The sequence below is a fragment of the Oncorhynchus mykiss genome, chromosome 27, assembly GCF_057628025.1.
Source record: "Oncorhynchus mykiss isolate SJ-2025 chromosome 27, ASM5762802v1, whole genome shotgun sequence".
In the NCBI taxonomy this organism is placed as follows: domain Eukaryota; kingdom Metazoa; phylum Chordata; class Actinopteri; order Salmoniformes; family Salmonidae; genus Oncorhynchus; species Oncorhynchus mykiss.
Window position 1 is genome coordinate 30,332,696 of NC_143048.1, and position 19,805 is coordinate 30,352,500.

Below are 19,805 nucleotides of genomic sequence, written 5' to 3' on the forward strand. Positions count from 1 at the left end.
CTCTGTCTATCTATCTCAAACTATCTATCTCAAACTCTGTCTATCTATCTCAAACTCTGTCTATCTATCTCAAACTCTGTCTATCTATCTCAAACTATCTATCTCAAACTCTGTCTATCTCAAACTCTGTCTATCTATCTCAAACTATCTATCTCAAACTCTGTCTATCTATCTCAAACTGTCTATCCGTCTCAAACTCTGTCTATCTATCTCAAACTCTGTCTATCTATCTCAAACTGTCTATCCATCTCAAACTCTGTCTATCTATCTCAAACTATCTATCTCAAACTCTGTCTATCTATCTCAAACTGTCTATCCGTCTCAAACTCTGTCTATCTATCTCAAACTCTGTCTATCTATCTCAAACTCTGTCTATCCATCTCAAACTCTGTCTATCTATCTCAAACTCTGTCTATCTATCTCAAACTCTGTCTATCCATCTCAAACTCTGTCTATCTATCTCAAACTCTGTCTATCTATCTCAAACTGTCTATCCATCTCAAACTCTGTCTATCCATCTCAAACTCTGTCTATCTATCTCAAACTCTGTCTATCCATCTCAAACTCTGTCTATCTATCTCAAACTCTGTCTATCTATCTCAAACTCTGTCTATCTCAAACTCTGTCTATCTGTCTATCTCAAACTCTGTCTATTTCAAACTCTGTCTATCTATCTCAAACTCTGTCTATCCATCTCAAACTCTGTCTATCTATCTCAAACTCTGTCTATCTGTCTATCTCAAACTCTGTCTATCTATCTCAAACTCTGTCTATCTATCTCAAACTCTGTCTATCTCAAACTCTGTCTATCTATCTCAAACCCTGTCTATCTATCTCAAACTCTGTCTTTCTGTCTATCTCAAACTCTGTCTATTTCAAACTCTGTCTATCTATCTCAAACTCTGTCTATCCATCTCAAACTCTGTCTATCTATCTCAAACTCTGTCTATCTGTCTATCTCAAACTCTGTCTATCCATCTCTAACTCTGTCTATAATCTCAAACTCTATTTCAAACTCTGTCTATCCATCTCAAGTTCTGTCTATCTATCTCAAACCCTGTATATCTATCTCAAACTCTGTCTATCTGTCTATCTCAAACTCTGTGTATTTCAAACTCTGTCTATCTATCTCAAACTCTGTCTATCTATCTCAAACTCTGTCTATCTCAAACTCTGTCTATCTATCTCAAACCCTGTCTATCTATCTCAAACTCTGTCTATCTGTCTATCTCAAACTCTGTCTATTTCAAACTCTGTCTATCTATCTCAAACTCTGTCTATCCATCTCAAACTCTGTCTATCTATCTCAAACTCTGTCTATCTGTCTATCTCAAACTCTGTCTATCTATCTCAAACTCTATTTCAAACTCTGTCTATCTATCTCAAGTTCTGTCTATCTATCTCAAACCCTGTCTATCAATTTCAAACTCTGTCTATCTATCTCAAACTCTATTTCAAACTCTGTCTATCCATCTCAAGTTCTGTCTATCTATCTCAAACCCTGTCTATCAATTTCAAACTCTGTCTATCCATCTCAAACTCTGTCTATCTATCTCAAACTATTGTCTATCCATCTCAAACTCTGTCTATCTCAAACTCTGTCTATTTCAAACTCTGTCTATTTCAAACTCTGCCTATCCATCTCAAACTCTGTATATCCATCTCAAACTGTGTCTATCCATCTCAAACTCTGTCTATCTCAAACTCTGTCTATTTCAAACTCTGTCTATTTCAATCTCTGTCTATCTATCTCAAACTGGGTCTATCCATCTCAAACTCTGTCTATTTCAAACTCTGTCTATTTCAATCTCTGTCTATCCATCTCAAACTGTGTCTATCCATCTCAAACTCTGTCTATCTCAAACTCTGTCTATTTCAAACTCTGTCTATTTCAATCTCTGTCTATCCATCTCAAACTGTGTCTATCCATCTCAAACTCTGTCTATCTCAAACTCTGTCTATTTCAAACTCTGTCTATTTCAAACTCTGTCTATCTATCTCAAACTCTGTCTATCTATCTCAAACTCTGTCTATCCATCTCAAACTCTGTCTATCCATCTCAAACTCTGTCTATCTATCTCAAACTATCTATCTCAAACTCTGTCTATCTATCTCAAACTCTGTCTATCCATCTCAAACTCTGTCTATCCATCTCAAACTCTGTCTATCTATCTCAAACTATCTATCTCAAACTCTGTCTATCTATCTCAAACTCTGTCTATCCATCACAAACTCTGTCTATCTATTTCAAACTCTGTCTATCAATTTCAAACTCTGTCTATCCATCTCAAACTCTGTCTATCTATCTCAAACTGTCAATCTCAAACTCTGTCTATCCATCTCAAACTCTGTCTATCCGTCTCAAACTCTGTCTATCTATCTCAAACTCTGTCTATCCATCTCAAACTCTGTCTATCTATCTCAAACTGTCTATCCATCTCAAACTCTGTCTATCTATCTCAAACTCTGTCTATCTATCTCAAACTCTGTCTATCTATCTCAAACTGTCTATCCATCTCAAACTCTGTCTATCTATCTCAAACTCTGTCTATCCATCTCAAACTCTGTCTATCTCAAACTGTCAATCTCAAACTCTGTCTATCTATCTCAAACTGTCTATCCGTCTCAAACTCTGTCTATCTATCTCAAACTCTGTCTATCCATCTCAAACTCTGTCTATCTATCTCAAACTGTCTATCTCAAACTCTGTCTATCTATCTCAAACCCTGTCTATCTATCTCAAACTCTGTCTATCTGTCTATCTCAAACTCTGTCTATTTCAAACTCTGTCTATCTATCTCAAACTCTGTCTATCCATCTCAAACTCTGTCTATCTATCTCAAACTCTGTCTATCTGTCTATCTCAAACTCTGTCTATCCATCTCTAACTCTGTCTATCTATCTCAAACTCTATTTCAAACTCTGTCTATCCATCTCAAGTTCTGTCTATCTATCTCAAACCCTGTATATCTATCTCAAACTCTGTCTATCTGTCTATCTCAAACTCTGTGTATTTCAAACTCTGTCTATCTATCTCAAACTCTGTCTATCTATCTCAAACTCTGTCTATCTCAAACTCTGTCTATCTATCTCAAACCCTGTCTATCTATCTCAAACTCTGTCTATCTGTCTATCTCAAACTCTGTCTATTTCAAACTCTGTCTATCTATCTCAAACTCTGTCTATCCATCTCAAACTCTGTCTATCTATCTCAAACTCTGTCTATCTGTCTATCTCAAACTCTGTCTATCTATCTCAAACTCTATTTCAAACTCTGTCTATCTATCTCAAGTTCTGTCTATCTATCTCAAACCCTGTCTATCAATTTCAAACTCTGTCTATCTATCTCAAACTCTATTTCAAACTCTGTCTATCCATCTCAAGTTCTGTCTATCTATCTCAAACCCTGTCTATCAATTTCAAACTCTGTCTATCCATCTCAAACTCTGTCTATCTATCTCAAACTATTGTCTATCCATCTCAAACTCTGTCTATCTCAAACTCTGTCTATTTCAAACTCTGTCTATTTCAAACTCTGCCTATCCATCTCAAACTCTGTATATCCATCTCAAACTGTGTCTATCCATCTCAAACTCTGTCTATCTCAAACTCTGTCTATTTCAAACTCTGTCTATTTCAATCTCTGTCTATCTATCTCAAACTGTGTCTATCCATCTCAAACTCTGTCTATTTCAAACTCTGTCTATTTCAATCTCTGTCTATCCATCTCAAACTGTGTCTATCCATCTCAAACTCTGTCTATCTCAAACTCTGTCTATTTCAAACTCTGTCTATTTCAATCTCTGTCTATCCATCTCAAACTGTGTCTATCCATCTCAAACTCTGTCTATCTCAAACTCTGTCTATTTCAAACTCTGTCTATTTCAAACTCTGTCTATCTATCTCAAACTCTGTCTATCTATCTCAAACTCTGTCTATCCATCTCAAACTCTGTCTATCCATCTCAAACTCTGTCTATCTATCTCAAACTATCTATCTCAAACTCTGTCTATCTATCTCAAACTCTGTCTATCCATCTCAAACTCTGTCTATCCATCTCAAACTCTGTCTATCTATCTCAAACTATCTATCTCAAACTCTGTCTATCTATCTCAAACTCTGTCTATCCATCACAAACTCTGTCTATCTATTTCAAACTCTGTCTATCAATTTCAAACTCTGTCTATCCATCTCAAACTCTGTCTATCTATCTCAAACTGTCAATCTCAAACTCTGTCTATCCATCTCAAACTCTGTCTATCCGTCTCAAACTCTGTCTATCTATCTCAAACTCTGTCTATCCATCTCAAACTCTGTCTATCTATCTCAAACTGTCTATCCATCTCAAACTCTGTCTATCTATCTCAAACTCTGTCTATCTATCTCAAACTCTGTCTATCTATCTCAAACTGTCTATCCATCTCAAACTCTGTCTATCTATCTCAAACTCTGTCTATCCATCTCAAACTCTGTCTATCTCAAACTGTCAATCTCAAACTCTGTCTATCTATCTCAAACTCTGTCTATCCATCTCAAACTCTGTCTATCTATCTCAAACTGTCTATCTCAAACTCTGTCTATCTATCTCAAACTGTCTATCCATCTCAAACTCTGTCTATCTATCTCAAACTCTGTCTATCTATCTCAAACTCTGTCTATCTATCTCAAACTCTGTCTATCTATCTCAAACTCTGACTATCTATCGCAAACTCTGTCTATCTATCTCAAACTCTGTCTATCTATCTCAAACTCTGTCTATCCATCTCAAACTCTGTCTATCTATCTCAAACTATCTATCTCAAACTCTGTCTATCTATCTCAAACTCTGTCTATCAATTTCAAACTCTGTCTATCTATCTCAAACTCTGTCTATCCATCTCAAACTCTGTCGATCTATCTCAAACTCTGTCTATCTATCTCAAACTCTGTCTATCCATCTCAAACTCTGTCTATCTATCTCAAACTCTGTCTATCTATCTCAAACTGTCTATCCATCTCAAACTCTGTCTATCCATCTCAAACTCTGTCTATCTATCTCAAACTCTGTCTATCTCAAACTCTGTCTATCTGTCTATCTCAAACTCTGTCTATCTATCTCAAACTCTGTCTATCTCAAACTCTGTCTATCTGTCTATCTCAAACTCTGTCTATCTATCTCAAACTCTGTCTATCCATCTCAAACTCTGTCTATCTATCTCAAACTCTGTCTATCTATCTCAAACTCTGTCTATCTCAAACTCTGTCTATTTCAAACTCTGTCTATCTATCTCAAACTCTGTCTATCTCAAACTCTGTCTATCTATCTCAAACCCTGTCTATCTATCTCAAACTCTGTCTATCTGTCTATCTCAAACTCTGTCTATTTCAAACTCTGTCTATCTATCTCAAACTCTGTCTATCCATCTCAAACTCTGTCTATCTGTCTATCTCAAACTCTGTCTATCTGTCTATCTCAAACTCTGTCTATCCATCTCTAACTCTGTCTATCTATCTCAAACTCTATTTCAAACTCTGTCTATCTATCTCAAACCCTGTCTATCTATCTCAAACTCTGTCTATCTGTCTATCTCAAACTCTGTCTATTTCAAACTCTGTCTATCTATCTCAAACTCTGTCTATCCATCTCAAACTCTGTCTATCTATCTCAAACTCTGTCTATCTGTCTATCTCAAACTCTGTCTATCTATCTCAAACTCTATTTCAAACTCTGTCTATCTATCTCAAGTTCTGTCTATCTATCTCAAACCCTGTCTATCAATTTCAAACTCTGTCTATCTATCTCAAACTCTATTTCAAACTCTGTCTATCCATCTCAAGTTCTGTCTATCTATCTCAAACCCTGTCTATCAATTTCAAACTCTGTCTATCCATCTCAAACTCTGTCTATCTATCTCAAACTATTGTCTATCCATCTCAAACTCTGTCTATCTCAAACTCTGTCTATTTCAATCTCTGTCTATCTATCTCAAACTCTGTCTATCTATCTCAAACTCTTTCTATCCATCTCAAACTCTGTCTATCCATCTCAAACTGTCTATCCATCACAAACTCTGTCGATCTATCTCAAACTCTGTCTGTCTATCCATCTCAAACTCTGTCTATCTATCTCAAACTCTGTCTGTCTATCTATCTCAAACTCTGTCTATCTATCTCAAACTCTATTTCAAACTCTGTCTATCTATCTCAAGTTCTGTCTATCTATCTCAAACCCTGTCTATCAATTTCAAACTATGTCTATCTATCTCAAACTCTATTTCAAACTCTGTCTATCCATCTCAAGTTCTGTCTATCTATCTCAAACTCTGTCTATCCATCTCAAACTCTGTCTATCTATCTCAAACTGTCTATCTATCTCAAACGGTCTATCTATTTCAAACTCTGTCTATTTCAAACTCTGTCTATCTATCTCAGACACTGTCTATCTCAAACTGTCTATCTATCTCAAACTCTGTCTATCTATCTCAAACTGTCTATCTATCTCAAACTCTGTCTATTTCAAACTCTGTTAATCTCAAACTATGTCTATTTCAAACTCTGTCTATCTATCTCAGACACTGTCTATCTCAAACTGTCTATCTATCTAAAACTCTGTCTATCTATCTCAAACTGTATATCCATCTCAAACTCTGTCTATCAATTTCAAACTCTGTCTATCCATCTCAAACTCTGTCTATCTATCTCAAGCTCTGTCTATCCATCTCAAACTCTGTCTATCTATCTCAAACTCTGTCTATCTATCTCAAACTCTGTCTATCCATCTCAATCTCTGTATATCTATCTCAAACTGTCTATCTATCTCAAACTCTGTATATCTATCTCAAACTGTCTATCTATCTAAAACTCTGTCTATCTATCTCAAACTCTGTCTATCCATCTCAAACTCTGTCTATCTATCTCAAACTCTGTCTATCTATCTCAAACTCTGTCTATCCATCTCAAACTCTGTCTATCTATCTCAAACTCTGTCTATCCATCTCAATCTCTGTCTATCCATCTCAAACTCTGTATATCTATCTCAAACTGTCTATCTCAAACTCTGTCTATCTATCTCAAACTCTGTCTATCCATCTCAAAGTCTGTCTATCCATCTCAAACTCTGTCTATCTATCTCAAACTGTCTATCTATCTAAAACTCTGTCTATCTATCTCAAACTCTGTCTATCCATCTCAAACTCTGTCTATCTATCTCAAACTGTCTATCTCAAACTCTGTCTATCTATCTCAAACTCTGTCTATCCATCACAAACTCTGTCTATCTATTTCAAACTCTGTCTATCAATTTCAAACTCTGTCTATCCATCTCAAACTCTGTCTATCTATCTCAAACTGTCAATCTCAAACTCTGTCTATCCATCTCAAACTCTGTCTATCCGTCTCAAACTCTGTCTATCTATCTCAAACTCTGTCTATCCATCTCAAACTCTGTCTATCTATCTCAAACTGTCTATCCATCTCAAACTCTGTCTATCTATCTCAAACTCTGTCTATCTATCTCAAACTCTGTCTATCTATCTCAAACTGTCTATCCATCTCAAACTCTGTCTATCTATCTCAAACTCTGTCTATCCATCTCAAACTCTGTCTATCTCAAACTGTCAATCTCAAACTCTGTCTATCTATCTCAAACTGTCTATCCGTCTCAAACTCTGTCTATCTATCTCAAACTCTGTCTATCCATCTCAAACTCTGTCTATCTATCTCAAACTGTCTATCTCAAACTCTGTCTATCTATCTCAAACTGTCTATCCATCTCAAACTCTGTCTATCTATCTCAAACTCTGTCTATCTATCTCAAACTCTGTCTATCTATCTCAAACTCTGACTATCTATCGCAAACTCTGTCTATCTATCTCAAACTCTGTCTATCTATCTCAAACTCTGTCTATCCATCTCAAACTCTGTCTATCTATCTCAAACTATCTATCTCAAACTCTGTCTATCTATCTCAAACTCTGTCTATCAATTTCAAACTCTGTCTATCTATCTCAAACTCTGTCTATCCATCTCAAACTCTGTCGATCTATCTCAAACTCTGTCTATCTATCTCAAACTCTGTCTATCCATCTCAAACTCTGTCTATCTATCTCAAACTCTGTCTATCTATCTCAAACTGTCTATCCATCTCAAACTCTGTCTATCCATCTCAAACTCTGTCTATCTATCTCAAACTCTGTCTATCTCAAACTCTGTCTATCTGTCTATCTCAAACTCTGTCTATCTATCTCAAACTCTGTCTATCTCAAACTCTGTCTATCTGTCTATCTCAAACTCTGTCTATCTATCTCAAACTCTGTCTATCCATCTCAAACTCTGTCTATCTATCTCAAACTCTGTCTATCTATCTCAAACTCTGTCTATCTCAAACTCTGTCTATTTCAAACTCTGTCTATCTATCTCAAACTCTGTCTATCTCAAACTCTGTCTATCTATCTCAAACCCTGTCTATCTATCTCAAACTCTGTCTATCTGTCTATCTCAAACTCTGTCTATTTCAAACTCTGTCTATCTATCTCAAACTCTGTCTATCCATCTCAAACTCTGTCTATCTATCTCAAACTCTGTCTATCTGTCTATCTCAAACTCTGTCTATCCATCTCTAACTCTGTCTATCTATCTCAAACTCTATTTCAAACTCTGTCTATCTATCTCAAACCCTGTCTATCTATCTCAAACTCTGTCTATCTGTCTATCTCAAACTCTGTCTATTTCAAACTCTGTCTATCTATCTCAAACTCTGTCTATCCATCTCAAACTCTGTCTATCTATCTCAAACTCTGTCTATCTGTCTATCTCAAACTCTGTCTATCTATCTCAAACTCTATTTCAAACTCTGTCTATCTATCTCAAGTTCTGTCTATCTATCTCAAACCCTGTCTATCAATTTCAAACTCTGTCTATCTATCTCAAACTCTATTTCAAACTCTGTCTATCCATCTCAAGTTCTGTCTATCTATCTCAAACCCTGTCTATCAATTTCAAACTCTGTCTATCCATCTCAAACTCTGTCTATCTATCTCAAACTATTGTCTATCCATCTCAAACTCTGTCTATCTCAAACTCTGTCTATTTCAATCTCTGTCTATCTATCTCAAACTCTGTCTATCTATCTCAAACTCTTTCTATCCATCTCAAACTCTGTCTATCCATCTCAAACTGTCTATCCATCACAAACTCTGTCGATCTATCTCAAACTCTGTCTGTCTATCCATCTCAAACTCTGTCTATCTATCTCAAACTCTGTCTGTCTATCTATCTCAAACTCTGTCTATCTATCTCAAACTCTATTTCAAACTCTGTCTATCTATCTCAAGTTCTGTCTATCTATCTCAAACCCTGTCTATCAATTTCAAACTATGTCTATCTATCTCAAACTCTATTTCAAACTCTGTCTATCCATCTCAAGTTCTGTCTATCTATCTCAAACTCTGTCTATCCATCTCAAACTCTGTCTATCTATCTCAAACTGTCTATCTATCTCAAACGGTCTATCTATTTCAAACTCTGTCTATTTCAAACTCTGTCTATCTTTCTCAGACACTGTCTATCTCAAACTGTCTATCTATCTCAAACTCTGTCTATCTATCTCAAACTGTCTATCTATCTCAAACTCTGTCTATTTCAAACTCTGTTAATCTCAAACTATGTCTATTTCAAACTCTGTCTATCTATCTCAGACACTGTCTATCTCAAACTGTCTATCTATCTAAAACTCTGTCTATCTATCTCAAACTGTATATCCATCTCAAACTCTGTCTATCAATTTCAAACTCTGTCTATCCATCTCAAACTCTGTCTATCTATCTCAAGCTCTGTCTATCCATCTCAAACTCTGTCTATCTATCTCAAACTCTGTCTATCTATCTCAAACTCTGTCTATCCATCTCAATCTCTGTATATCTATCTCAAACTGTCTATCTATCTCAAACTCTGTATATCTATCTCAAACTGTCTATCTATCTAAAACTCTGTCTATCTATCTCAAACTCTGTCTATCCATCTCAAACTCTGTCTATCTATCTCAAACTCTGTCTATCTATCTCAAACTCTGTCTATCCATCTCAAACTCTGTCTATCTATCTCAAACTCTGTCTATCCATCTCAATCTCTGTCTATCCATCTCAAACTCTGTATATCTATCTCAAACTGTCTATCTCAAACTCTGTCTATCTATCTCAAACTCTGTCTATCCATCTCAAAGTCTGTCTATCCATCTCAAACTCTGTCTATCTATCTCAAACTGTCTATCTATCTAAAACTCTGTCTATCTATCTCAAACTCTGTCTATCCATCTCAAACTCTGTCTATCTATCTCAAACTGTCTATCCATCTCAAACTCTGTCTATCTATCTCAAACTCTGTCTATCCATCTCAAACTCTGTCTATCTATCTCAAACTCTGTCTATCTATCTGAAACTCTGTCTATCTATCTCAAACTCTGTCTGTCTATCTCAAACTCTGTCTATCCATCTCAAACTCTGTCTATCTATCTCAAACTCTGTCTATATATTTCAAACTCTGTCTATCTATCTCAAACTATTGTCTATCCATCTCAAACTCTGTCTATCTATCTCAAACTCTGTCTATATATTTCAAACTATGTCTGTCTATCTCAAACTCTGTCTATCCATCTCAAACTCTGTCTATCCATCTCAAACTCTGTCTATCCATCTCAAACTCTGTCTATCTATCTCAAACTCTGTCTATATATTTCAAACTCTGTCTATCTATCTCAAACTATTGTCTATCCATCTCAAACTCTGTCTATCTATCTCAAACTCTGTCTATATATTTCAAACTATGTCTGTCTATCTCAAACTCTGTCTATCCATCTCAAACTCTGTCTATCCATCTCAAACTCTGCCTATCCATCTCAAACTCTGTCTATCCATCTCAAACTCTGTCTATCTATCTCAAACTCTGTCTATATATTTCAAACTCTGTCTATCTATCTCAAACTATTGTCTATCCATCTCAAACTCTGTCTATTTGAAACTCTGTCTGTTTCAAACTCTGTCTATTTCAAACTCTGCCTATCCATCTCAAACTCTGTCTATCCATCTCAAACTCTGTCTATCTATCTCAAACTCTGTCTATCTATCTCAAACTCTGTCTATCTATCTCAAACTCTGTCTATCTATCTCAAACTCTGTCTATCTATCTCAAACTCTGTCTATCTATCTCAAACTCTGTCTATCCATCTCAAACTCTGTCTATCCATCTCAAACTCTGTCTATCTATCTCAAACTCTGCCTATCTATCTCAAACTCTGCCTATCCATCTCAAACTCTGTCTATCCATCTCAAACTCTGTCTATCTATCTCAAACTCTGTCTATCTATCTCAAACTCTGTCTATATATTTCAAACTCTGTCTATCTATCTCAAACTATTGTCTATCCATCTCAAACTCTGTCTATTTTAAACTCTGTCTATTTCAAACTCTGTCTATTTCAAACTCTGCCTATCCATCTGAAACTCTGTCTATCCATCTCAAACTCTGTCTATCTATCTCAAACTCTGTCTATCTATCTCAAACTCTGCCTATCCATCTCAAACTCTGTCTATCCATCTCAAACTCTGTCTATCTATCTCAAACTCTGTCTATCTATCTCAAACTCTGTCTATCTATCTCAAACTCTGCCTATCCATCTCAAACTCTGTCTATCCATCTCAAACTCTGTCTATCTATCTCAAACTCTGTCTATCCATCTCAAACTCTGTCTATCTCAAACTCTGTCTATCCATCTCAAACTCTGTCTATCTATCTCAAACTCTGCCTATCCATCTCAAACTCTGTCTATCCATCTCAAACTCTGTCTATCTATCTCAAACTCTGTCTATCTATCTCAAACTCTGTCTATCTATCTCAAACTCTGTCTATCTATCTCAAACTCTGTCTATATATTTCAAACTCTGCCTATCCATCTCAAACTCTGTCTATCCATCTCAAACTCTGTCTATTTCAAACTCTGTCTATCCATCTCAAACTCTGTCTATCTATTTCAAACTCTGTCTATTTCAAACTCTGTCTATTTCAAACTCTGCCTATCCATCTCAAACTCTGTCTATCCATCTCAAACTCTGTCTATCTATCTCAAACTCTGTCTATCTATCTCAAACTCTGTCTATCTATCTCAAACTCTGCCTATCCATCTCAAACTCTGTCTATCCATCTCAAACTCTGTCTATCTATCTCAAACTCTGTCTATCCATCTCAAACTCTGTCTATCTCAAACTCTGTCTATCCATCTCAAACTCTGTCTATCTATCTCAAACTCTGCCTATCCATCTCAAACTCTGTCTATCCATCTCAAACTCTGTCTATCTATCTCAAACTCTGTCTATCTATCTCAAACTCTGTCTATCTATCTCAAATTCTGTCTATATATTTCAAACTCTGCCTATCCATCTCAAACTCTGTCTATCCATCTCAAACTCTGTCTATCCATCTCAAACTCTGTCTATTTCAAACTCTGTCTATCCATCTCAAACTCTGTCTATCTATTTCAAACTCTGTCTATTTCAAACTCTGTCTATTTCAAACTCTGCCTATCCATCTCAAACTCTGTCTATCTATCTCACACTGTCTATCTCAAACTCTGTCTATCTATCTCACACTGTCTATCTCAAACTCTGTCTATCTATCTCAAACTCTGTCTATCTCAAACTCTGTCTATCCATCTCAAACTCTGTCTATCTATCTCAAACTCTGTCTATCTATCTCAAACTGTCTATCCATCTCAAACTCTGTCTACCCATCTCAAACTCTGTCTATCTCAAACTCTGTCTGTCTATCTATCTCAAACTCTGTCTATCTATCTCAAACTCTGTCTGTCTATCTCAAACTCTGTCTATCCATCTCAAACTCTGTCTATCTATCTCAAACTCTGTCTATCTCAAACTCTGTCTGTCTATCTATCTCAAACTCTGTCTATCTATCTCAAACTCTGTCTATCTATCTCAAACTGTCTATCTATCTCAAACTGTCTATCTCAAACTGTCTGTCTATCTCAAACTGTCTATCTATCTCAAACTGTCTATCTCAAACTCTGTCTATCCATCTCAAACTCTGTCTACCCATCTCAAACTGTCTATCTATCTCAAACTCTGTCTATCTATCTCAAACTCTGTCTATCTATCTCAAACTCTGTCTATCTATCTCAAACTGTCTATCTATCTCAAACGGTCTATCTATTTCAAACTCTGTCTATTTCAAACTCTGTCTATCTATCTCAAACTCTGTCTATCCATCTCAGACACTGTCTATCTCAAACTGTCTATCTATCTAAAACTCTGTCTATCTATCTCAAACTGTCTATCCATCTCAAACTCTGTCTATCTATCTCAAACTGTCTATCTCAAACTCTGTCTATCCATCTCAAACTCTGTCTATCTCAAACTCTGTCTATCTCAAACTCTGTCTATCTCAAACTCTGTCTATCTATCTCAAACTCTGTCTATCTATCTCAAACTCTGTCTATCCATCTCAATCTCTGTCTATCCATCTCAAACTCTGTCTATCTATCTCAAACTCTGTCTATCTATCTCAAACTCTGTCTATCTATCTCAAACTCTGTCTATCTCAAACTCTGTCTATCTATCTCAAACTCTGTCTATCTATCTCAAACTCTATCTCTCTATCTCAAACTCTGGCGGTTGAAAGGATATGAAAATGGATGCAATGTGTGAGATATTAACCCCAATGCAAGCCATATTGTCGGTGTGTGTTGAGTTTATGTGAGCCTGTGTGTGTGTATGTATGTGTGGTGGGGGGGGTTGTTGAAAGAGAAAGAGAGTGTGTTGTAGTGACATAATTAGTGTTTCTCAGTGTCTGTATGTGTGTTTGTGAGTTTATCTATTATCTGTTATCTATTATCACCTTTCTGTGTTTGTTTGTGATAAGTCTAGTAAGAGATTTGGGTTTGGTTGTTCTGACGTTGTATCACCATTTCTCCAACTCTCTACCTTTAGGACACAGACTTTGCTGAGGTGCTGACAGACCTGAACAGTCGGGAGCTCTTCTGGTTGTCAAGGGGCCAGCTGGTGATCACCGTGGAAACTGAGGTCCAGGACCCCCGACACATCTCTGGCTTTATCACTGGCAGGAAGTCATGTGACAGTAAGCTCCACCGCCCTTTATGTAGAACAATCAGACAATCAGTGAACAGTCAGCCACTCAGACAGGTGATGGGTTGAATCGATTTGTTTGGAAGTTACTCGAGTCACTCAACATCACACCAACAACCTTAATTCCTCTTTTTATGAGTTCTATCCATCATTCTGTCATCCTGTCACACCTGAACCGAGGCCAGTCAGAGACCTACTGTAGGAGGAATGTGTTTTGTTCTCCTTCTTTTCCTCCATGGTTGTTTTAGCGATTCTCTCCCTTCTAGAAATACTCCCTCCTTCCTTCCATCTCTTCATTCTTTCAAGTCTTATCGCTGGAGTAAAACCATGTTTATAGCTCTGCGTTTTGACTTGGTGGTCCACCAAGATGAGGAGCGCTGGTCTGAGACATTTCAGCACGCACATGTTCCATTCAAGCGACTCTAACACAAACATACTTATATACTTAGATCACACTCACACACACGTTGTCTTTTTCATACGCACACACACTTGGTGTACACACACGAACACACAAACACACACACACCCTGGGCGCTGCCAAGGTCACATTCTGCTGGACTTCACTCTCCATACGGGTGTTCCAGCTCCATGATTAACAGCTTGACGTTATGTGTGAAGAATTCAACCCAACACACTTGTTTCACTCTCTCCTTACATCTCTCTCTCTCTCTCTCTCTCTCTTTCTCTCTCTCTCTCTTTCTCTACATGCTTCTCAACATCTCTTATCTGTCTAGCTCTCTCTCTGCCTGTCTCTCCATCTTGTTCTGTTCTTTCTCTGTCTTGAACTCCTTCCCGCTGTATCACTCCCATTCTGCCTTTCTTTTATTTTCCTTCTCTATTTGACTTTCCCTGTCAGTCTTCTAAACCCCTCCGTGTTCAACAAGGGTTACCTCATCCCAAGGTTATGGGTTAGCAGGTGGGGGTACACCATTTAAGCTACAATTCTCTCTTTTGAGATGACAAACACATACCCTCACCCTAAAGTTCTGTGTGGACAGGCTGTGCTGTATTCATTCCCCGTGATTGTCCCCACTTGGTGGAGGGATGACATGGTGTGTGTGTGTGTGTCTGTGCACACTTCTTTCTACAGCGGAGACGTGAGACAATGTGTTCTGGCCCTCTCTCGGCTCCCCCTGTCTGGCTCTCCAGACTAACATGGTGAATTATAACTCGACAGAGAGCATTGCCTCATGTCGCATGCAAGAGCTGCCTCATCATCACATTCAGATTGTAGTCATCTGGGTGTGAAATGGAAAGGGAACAATGTTTTGAGGTCAGAGTCAGGGAGACCCTACTCACTCTCTCATCATCCTTCCTCGTTTCACCTTCAATTTACTTATTGGAAACATGAAAAGGTCCAAGTGTGGCACTGCTTGTTCATCTGTTATGTAATAGCAAGGATTTAAGAAAATATTTACTAAAACATTTTCCCTCTCTCATTTTTCTCTTTCCCTCCTCTACTCCCTCTCTTTCTCTTTCCAGCCATCCAGAGTGTCATGTCCAGTGGTGATGCATTGACACCAGGGACGACAGGCGGTGTGGGATCAGCATTCTTTCATCTCCATGACAACGGCACCCTGGACTACCAGGTATGGATCTGAACTGAATTGAATTGATTTGAACTTCAAATAACTGAATCTAATGGAATTGTACTGTCACTATTTACATAACTGAACCAAACCAAACCACACTGAACTGAACCACCAAACCAACCCATATCCTGCTCCGTCCACAGGTCCAGCTAGTGGGGGTATCCAGTGAGGTGATGGGTTTGACCATTGAGCTAAAGCCTCGGCGGCGCAGTAAGCGCTCCGTGCTGTATGACCTAACTCCAGAGTTCGACAGGCCCAGCGGGCGGGCGGCTGGCAGCTGGAGTCGTCTGGAGGCGCGTCACATCCACATGCTGCTGCAGAACGAACTGTTCATCAACGTGGCTACGGCACACAGCCAGGAGGGGGAGCTACGTGGACAGATCAGAGGCCTGCTCTACAGCGGCCTGGAGGCACCCAGACACGGTGAGACACTGACCTCAGACCAGAGCACTAGGGCTGAATCCTAAAGCACCCCCTTCCCCTCGCCCCTCCAGTTGTGGATTCACACGCGCCTCCACCATATGCACAGTTGACGGAGTCAAAATGATGGAAGGTGTAGGTACTAATTAGCCCTCCGAGGTATTTCATACGTTACATGTGTCAAGCCTCAAAATCAATGTTTAACAGTTACTGGGGTTTATATCTTGTAAAACTAAAGGAACATTTTTATCATTTGAATGTCATGCTGTTTTATTATTTAAATGTATTACATGAATCGCATCATTCAAGTCATATGTGTCCCAAAATGGATGGTTTCAGTAACACGTGACAATAGAGGGCCCTCTGAGTTTCCTCAGTAACACGGGACAACTGAGGGCCCTCTGAGTTTCCTCAGTAACACGTGACAATAGAGGGCCCTCTGAGTTTCCTCAGTAACACGTGACAATAGAGGGCCCTCTGAGTTTCCTCAGTAACACGTGACAATAGAGGGCCCTCTGAGTTTCCTCAGTAACACGTGACAATAGAGGGCCCTCTGAGTTTCCTCAGTAACACGTGACAATAGAGGGCCCTCTGAGTTTCCTCAGTAACTCGTGACAATAGAGGGCCCTCTGAGTTTCCTCAGTAACACGTGACAATAGAGGGCCCTCTGAGTTTCCTCAGTAACACGTGACAATAGAGGGCCCTCTGAGTTTCCTCAGTAACACGGGACAACTGAGGGCCCTCTGAGTTTCCTCAGTAACACGTGACAATAGAGGGCCCTCTGAGTTTCCTCAGTAACACGTGACAACGGAGGGCCCTCTGAGTTTCCTCAGTAACACGTGACAATAGAGGGCCCTCTGAGTTTCCTCAGTAACACGGGACAACTGAGGGCCCTCTGAGTTTCCTCAGTAACACGTGACAACGGAGGGCCCTCTGAGTTTCCTCAGTAACACGTGACAATAGAGGGCCCTCTGAGTTTCCTCAGTAACACGGGACAACGGAGGGCCCTCTGAGTTTCCTCAGTAACATGTGACAATAGAGGGCCCTCTGAGTTTCCTCAGTAACACGTGACAACGGAGGGCCCTCTGAGTTTCCTCAGTAACACGTGACAATAGAGGGCCCTCTGAGTTTCCTCAGTAACACGGGACAACGGAGGGCCCTCTGAGTTTCCTCAGTAACACGTGACAATAGAGGGCCCTCTGAGAGCGATGGTAAGGGTGAGGGACTGGTTTGGGTTTCACTGTAGCATAACTCAAATACGCTTAGGTTGAGTAAATGCAAAGGTTAGTGGTGGCGAACTCCAGTCCTCTAGAGTAGAGTCACAGTGTCCACAGAATCTTCTTTATAAAGTATCTGATAGACAACTCCAGTCCTCTAGAGTAGAGTCACAGTGTCCACAGAATCTTCTTTATAAAGTATCTGATAGACAACTCCAGTCCTCTAGAGTAGAGTCACAGTGTCCACAGAATCTTCTTTATAAAGTATCTGATAGACAACTCCAGTCCTCTAGAGTAGAGTCACAGTGTCCACAGAATCTTCTTTATAAAGTATCTGAAAGACCACTCCAGTCCATGTTTGGGTGAAAAACATCAATCCCAATTTGACATTATTCTCTTTAACTCTAGTCTTTTGTTTTTAATATTTAAACCTCTCCTTCGCCAGAGATTCCTGTCCCTCTGGCAGGCCAGTTTGTGGCTCCTCCAGTCCTGACCAGTGCTGGGGGCCATGCCTGGGTGTCTGTGGACGAGCGCTGTCACCTCCATTATGAGATCGTGGTGGCAGGCCTCAGCAAAGCTGATGACCTCACAGTCAATGCCCACCTCCACGGATTGGCTGAAATCGGAGAACTTGACGAACGCAGCACCAATCACAAGAGACTGCTGACAGGGTTCTACGGTTCTCAGGTAGGCAGAGGAAGACACATGAATAATCACAAACAAACACACATGAACAACTTAAATAGTATGATATAGAGAATGTCTATGACAGACTCTTACTCCATTCACTCTCTCTCTCTTTCTCTCTCTCTCTCTCTCTCTCTCGCTCTCTCTCTCTCTGTATATCTGTCTCGCTCTCTGTCTGTCTTTCTGTCTCTCTCGGTGTCTCTCTCTCAGGCCCAGGGTGTGTTGAAGGACATCAGTGTAGAGTTGTTGCGTCACCTGGACAGAGGGACAGCCTTCATCCAGGTCAGCACCAAGGTCAACACCAGAGGAGAGATACGCGGACGGGTGAGTAGGACCACAGCCATAACACAATCCCTCCACAGCCATAACTCAACCACTCTAAACCATACCTCACTCTTAATGTCAACCCACACCCTTCAGTTTGATCATGCATTATTGGAATATATTGAGGATTATAGAGATGGAGCGATGACAGGTGGAAGAGAGGAGGAAGGGAGGGAGGTGAGGTCCCTCAGGGCCCTAGCCAGCTGAGTGTTTATATATGTGTGTGTGTGTGTGTGTGTGTGTGTGTGTGTGTGTGTGTGTGTGTGTGTGTGTGTGTGTGTGTGTGTGTGTGTGTGTGTGTGTGTGTGTGTGTGTGTGTGTGTGTGTTGATTGCTCACTTAGCCAGTGTGAGGCCACACAGACACACAATCTCACTGGCAGGTGGTCTTGTGTTTTCAGAGACGTTTTGGTGAAAAAATACAAGTTTGTGAGGACACACACACCCTCAAACAAACACATCGTTACACGCTAACATATTTGCAGGTGGCCTGGTTGATGATTTTGTCTTAGCTGCCAGTGATTAGAATGAAAGAAAGAAATGTGTAAGAACACACAAACCCAGTAAGGTCCGGCAGGTTTAATAGCAAACAGGTCTGACACAAACACAAATCTGCCGTGGAGCCGTAGGGCCATGGGCAGAAAGTCGGCTGACAAGTACACTTTACAACAAGCCACAAGGCAGATGTGTCCAACCAATCATTAGCATCCTAACCTCTGTCTTACCCCTCTCTCCCACCTTCCTTCCTCCTCATTGCTCTCTTTCTCTCTGAAACATATGTTTGCATTGCCAAAGCAAGTGAAATAGGTAATAAACAAAAGTGAAATAAACAATAAATTACAGCAAACATTACACTCACAAAAGTTCCAAAAGAATAAAGACATTACAAATGTCATATTATGTGCAAATAGTTTAAGTACAAAAGGGAAAATAAATAAGCATAAATATGGGTTGTATTTACAATGGTGTTTTTTCTTCACTGGTTGCCCTTTTCTTGTGGCAACAGGTCACAAATCTTGCTGCTGTTATGGAACACTGTGGTATTTCACCCAGTAGATATGGGAGTTGATCAAAATTGGGTTTGTTTTCGAATTCTTTGTGGATCTCTGTAATCTGAGGGGAATGTGTGTCTTTAATATGGTCATACATTTGGCAGGAGGTTAGGAAGTGCAGCTCAGTTTCCACCTAATTTTGTGGGCAGTGTGCACATTGTCTATCTTCTCTTGGGAGTCAGGTTTGCCTACGGCGGCCTTTCTCAATAGCAAGGCTTTGCTCACTGAGTCTGTACATAGTCAAAGCTTTCCTTAAGTTTGGGTCAGCCACAGTGGTCAGGTATTCTGCCACTGTGTACTCTCTGTGTAGGGCCAAATAGCGCTCTAGTTTGCTCTGTTTATTTGTTTATTTATATTTTTGTTTTCTCATGATTTTGTTGGGTCTAA

At 39.2% G+C, this 19,805-nt stretch overlaps 1 protein-coding gene across 1 annotated transcript in view; it reads left to right on the forward strand.

Moving 5' to 3' along the window:
* LOC110507926 (chordin) overlaps window positions 1–19,805 on the forward strand; it is a 38,948-nt gene that overhangs the window by 13,616 nt on the left and 5,527 nt on the right. The window contains exons 10-14 of the mRNA XM_036965554.2: window positions 13,970–14,117; window positions 15,611–15,717; window positions 15,864–16,143; window positions 17,803–18,044; window positions 18,255–18,368. Of these exons, the coding sequence (XP_036821449.2) occupies window positions 13,970–14,117; window positions 15,611–15,717; window positions 15,864–16,143; window positions 17,803–18,044; window positions 18,255–18,368 (891 nt within the window). The remainder of the gene's footprint in view (window positions 1–13,969; window positions 14,118–15,610; window positions 15,718–15,863; window positions 16,144–17,802; window positions 18,045–18,254; window positions 18,369–19,805) is intronic.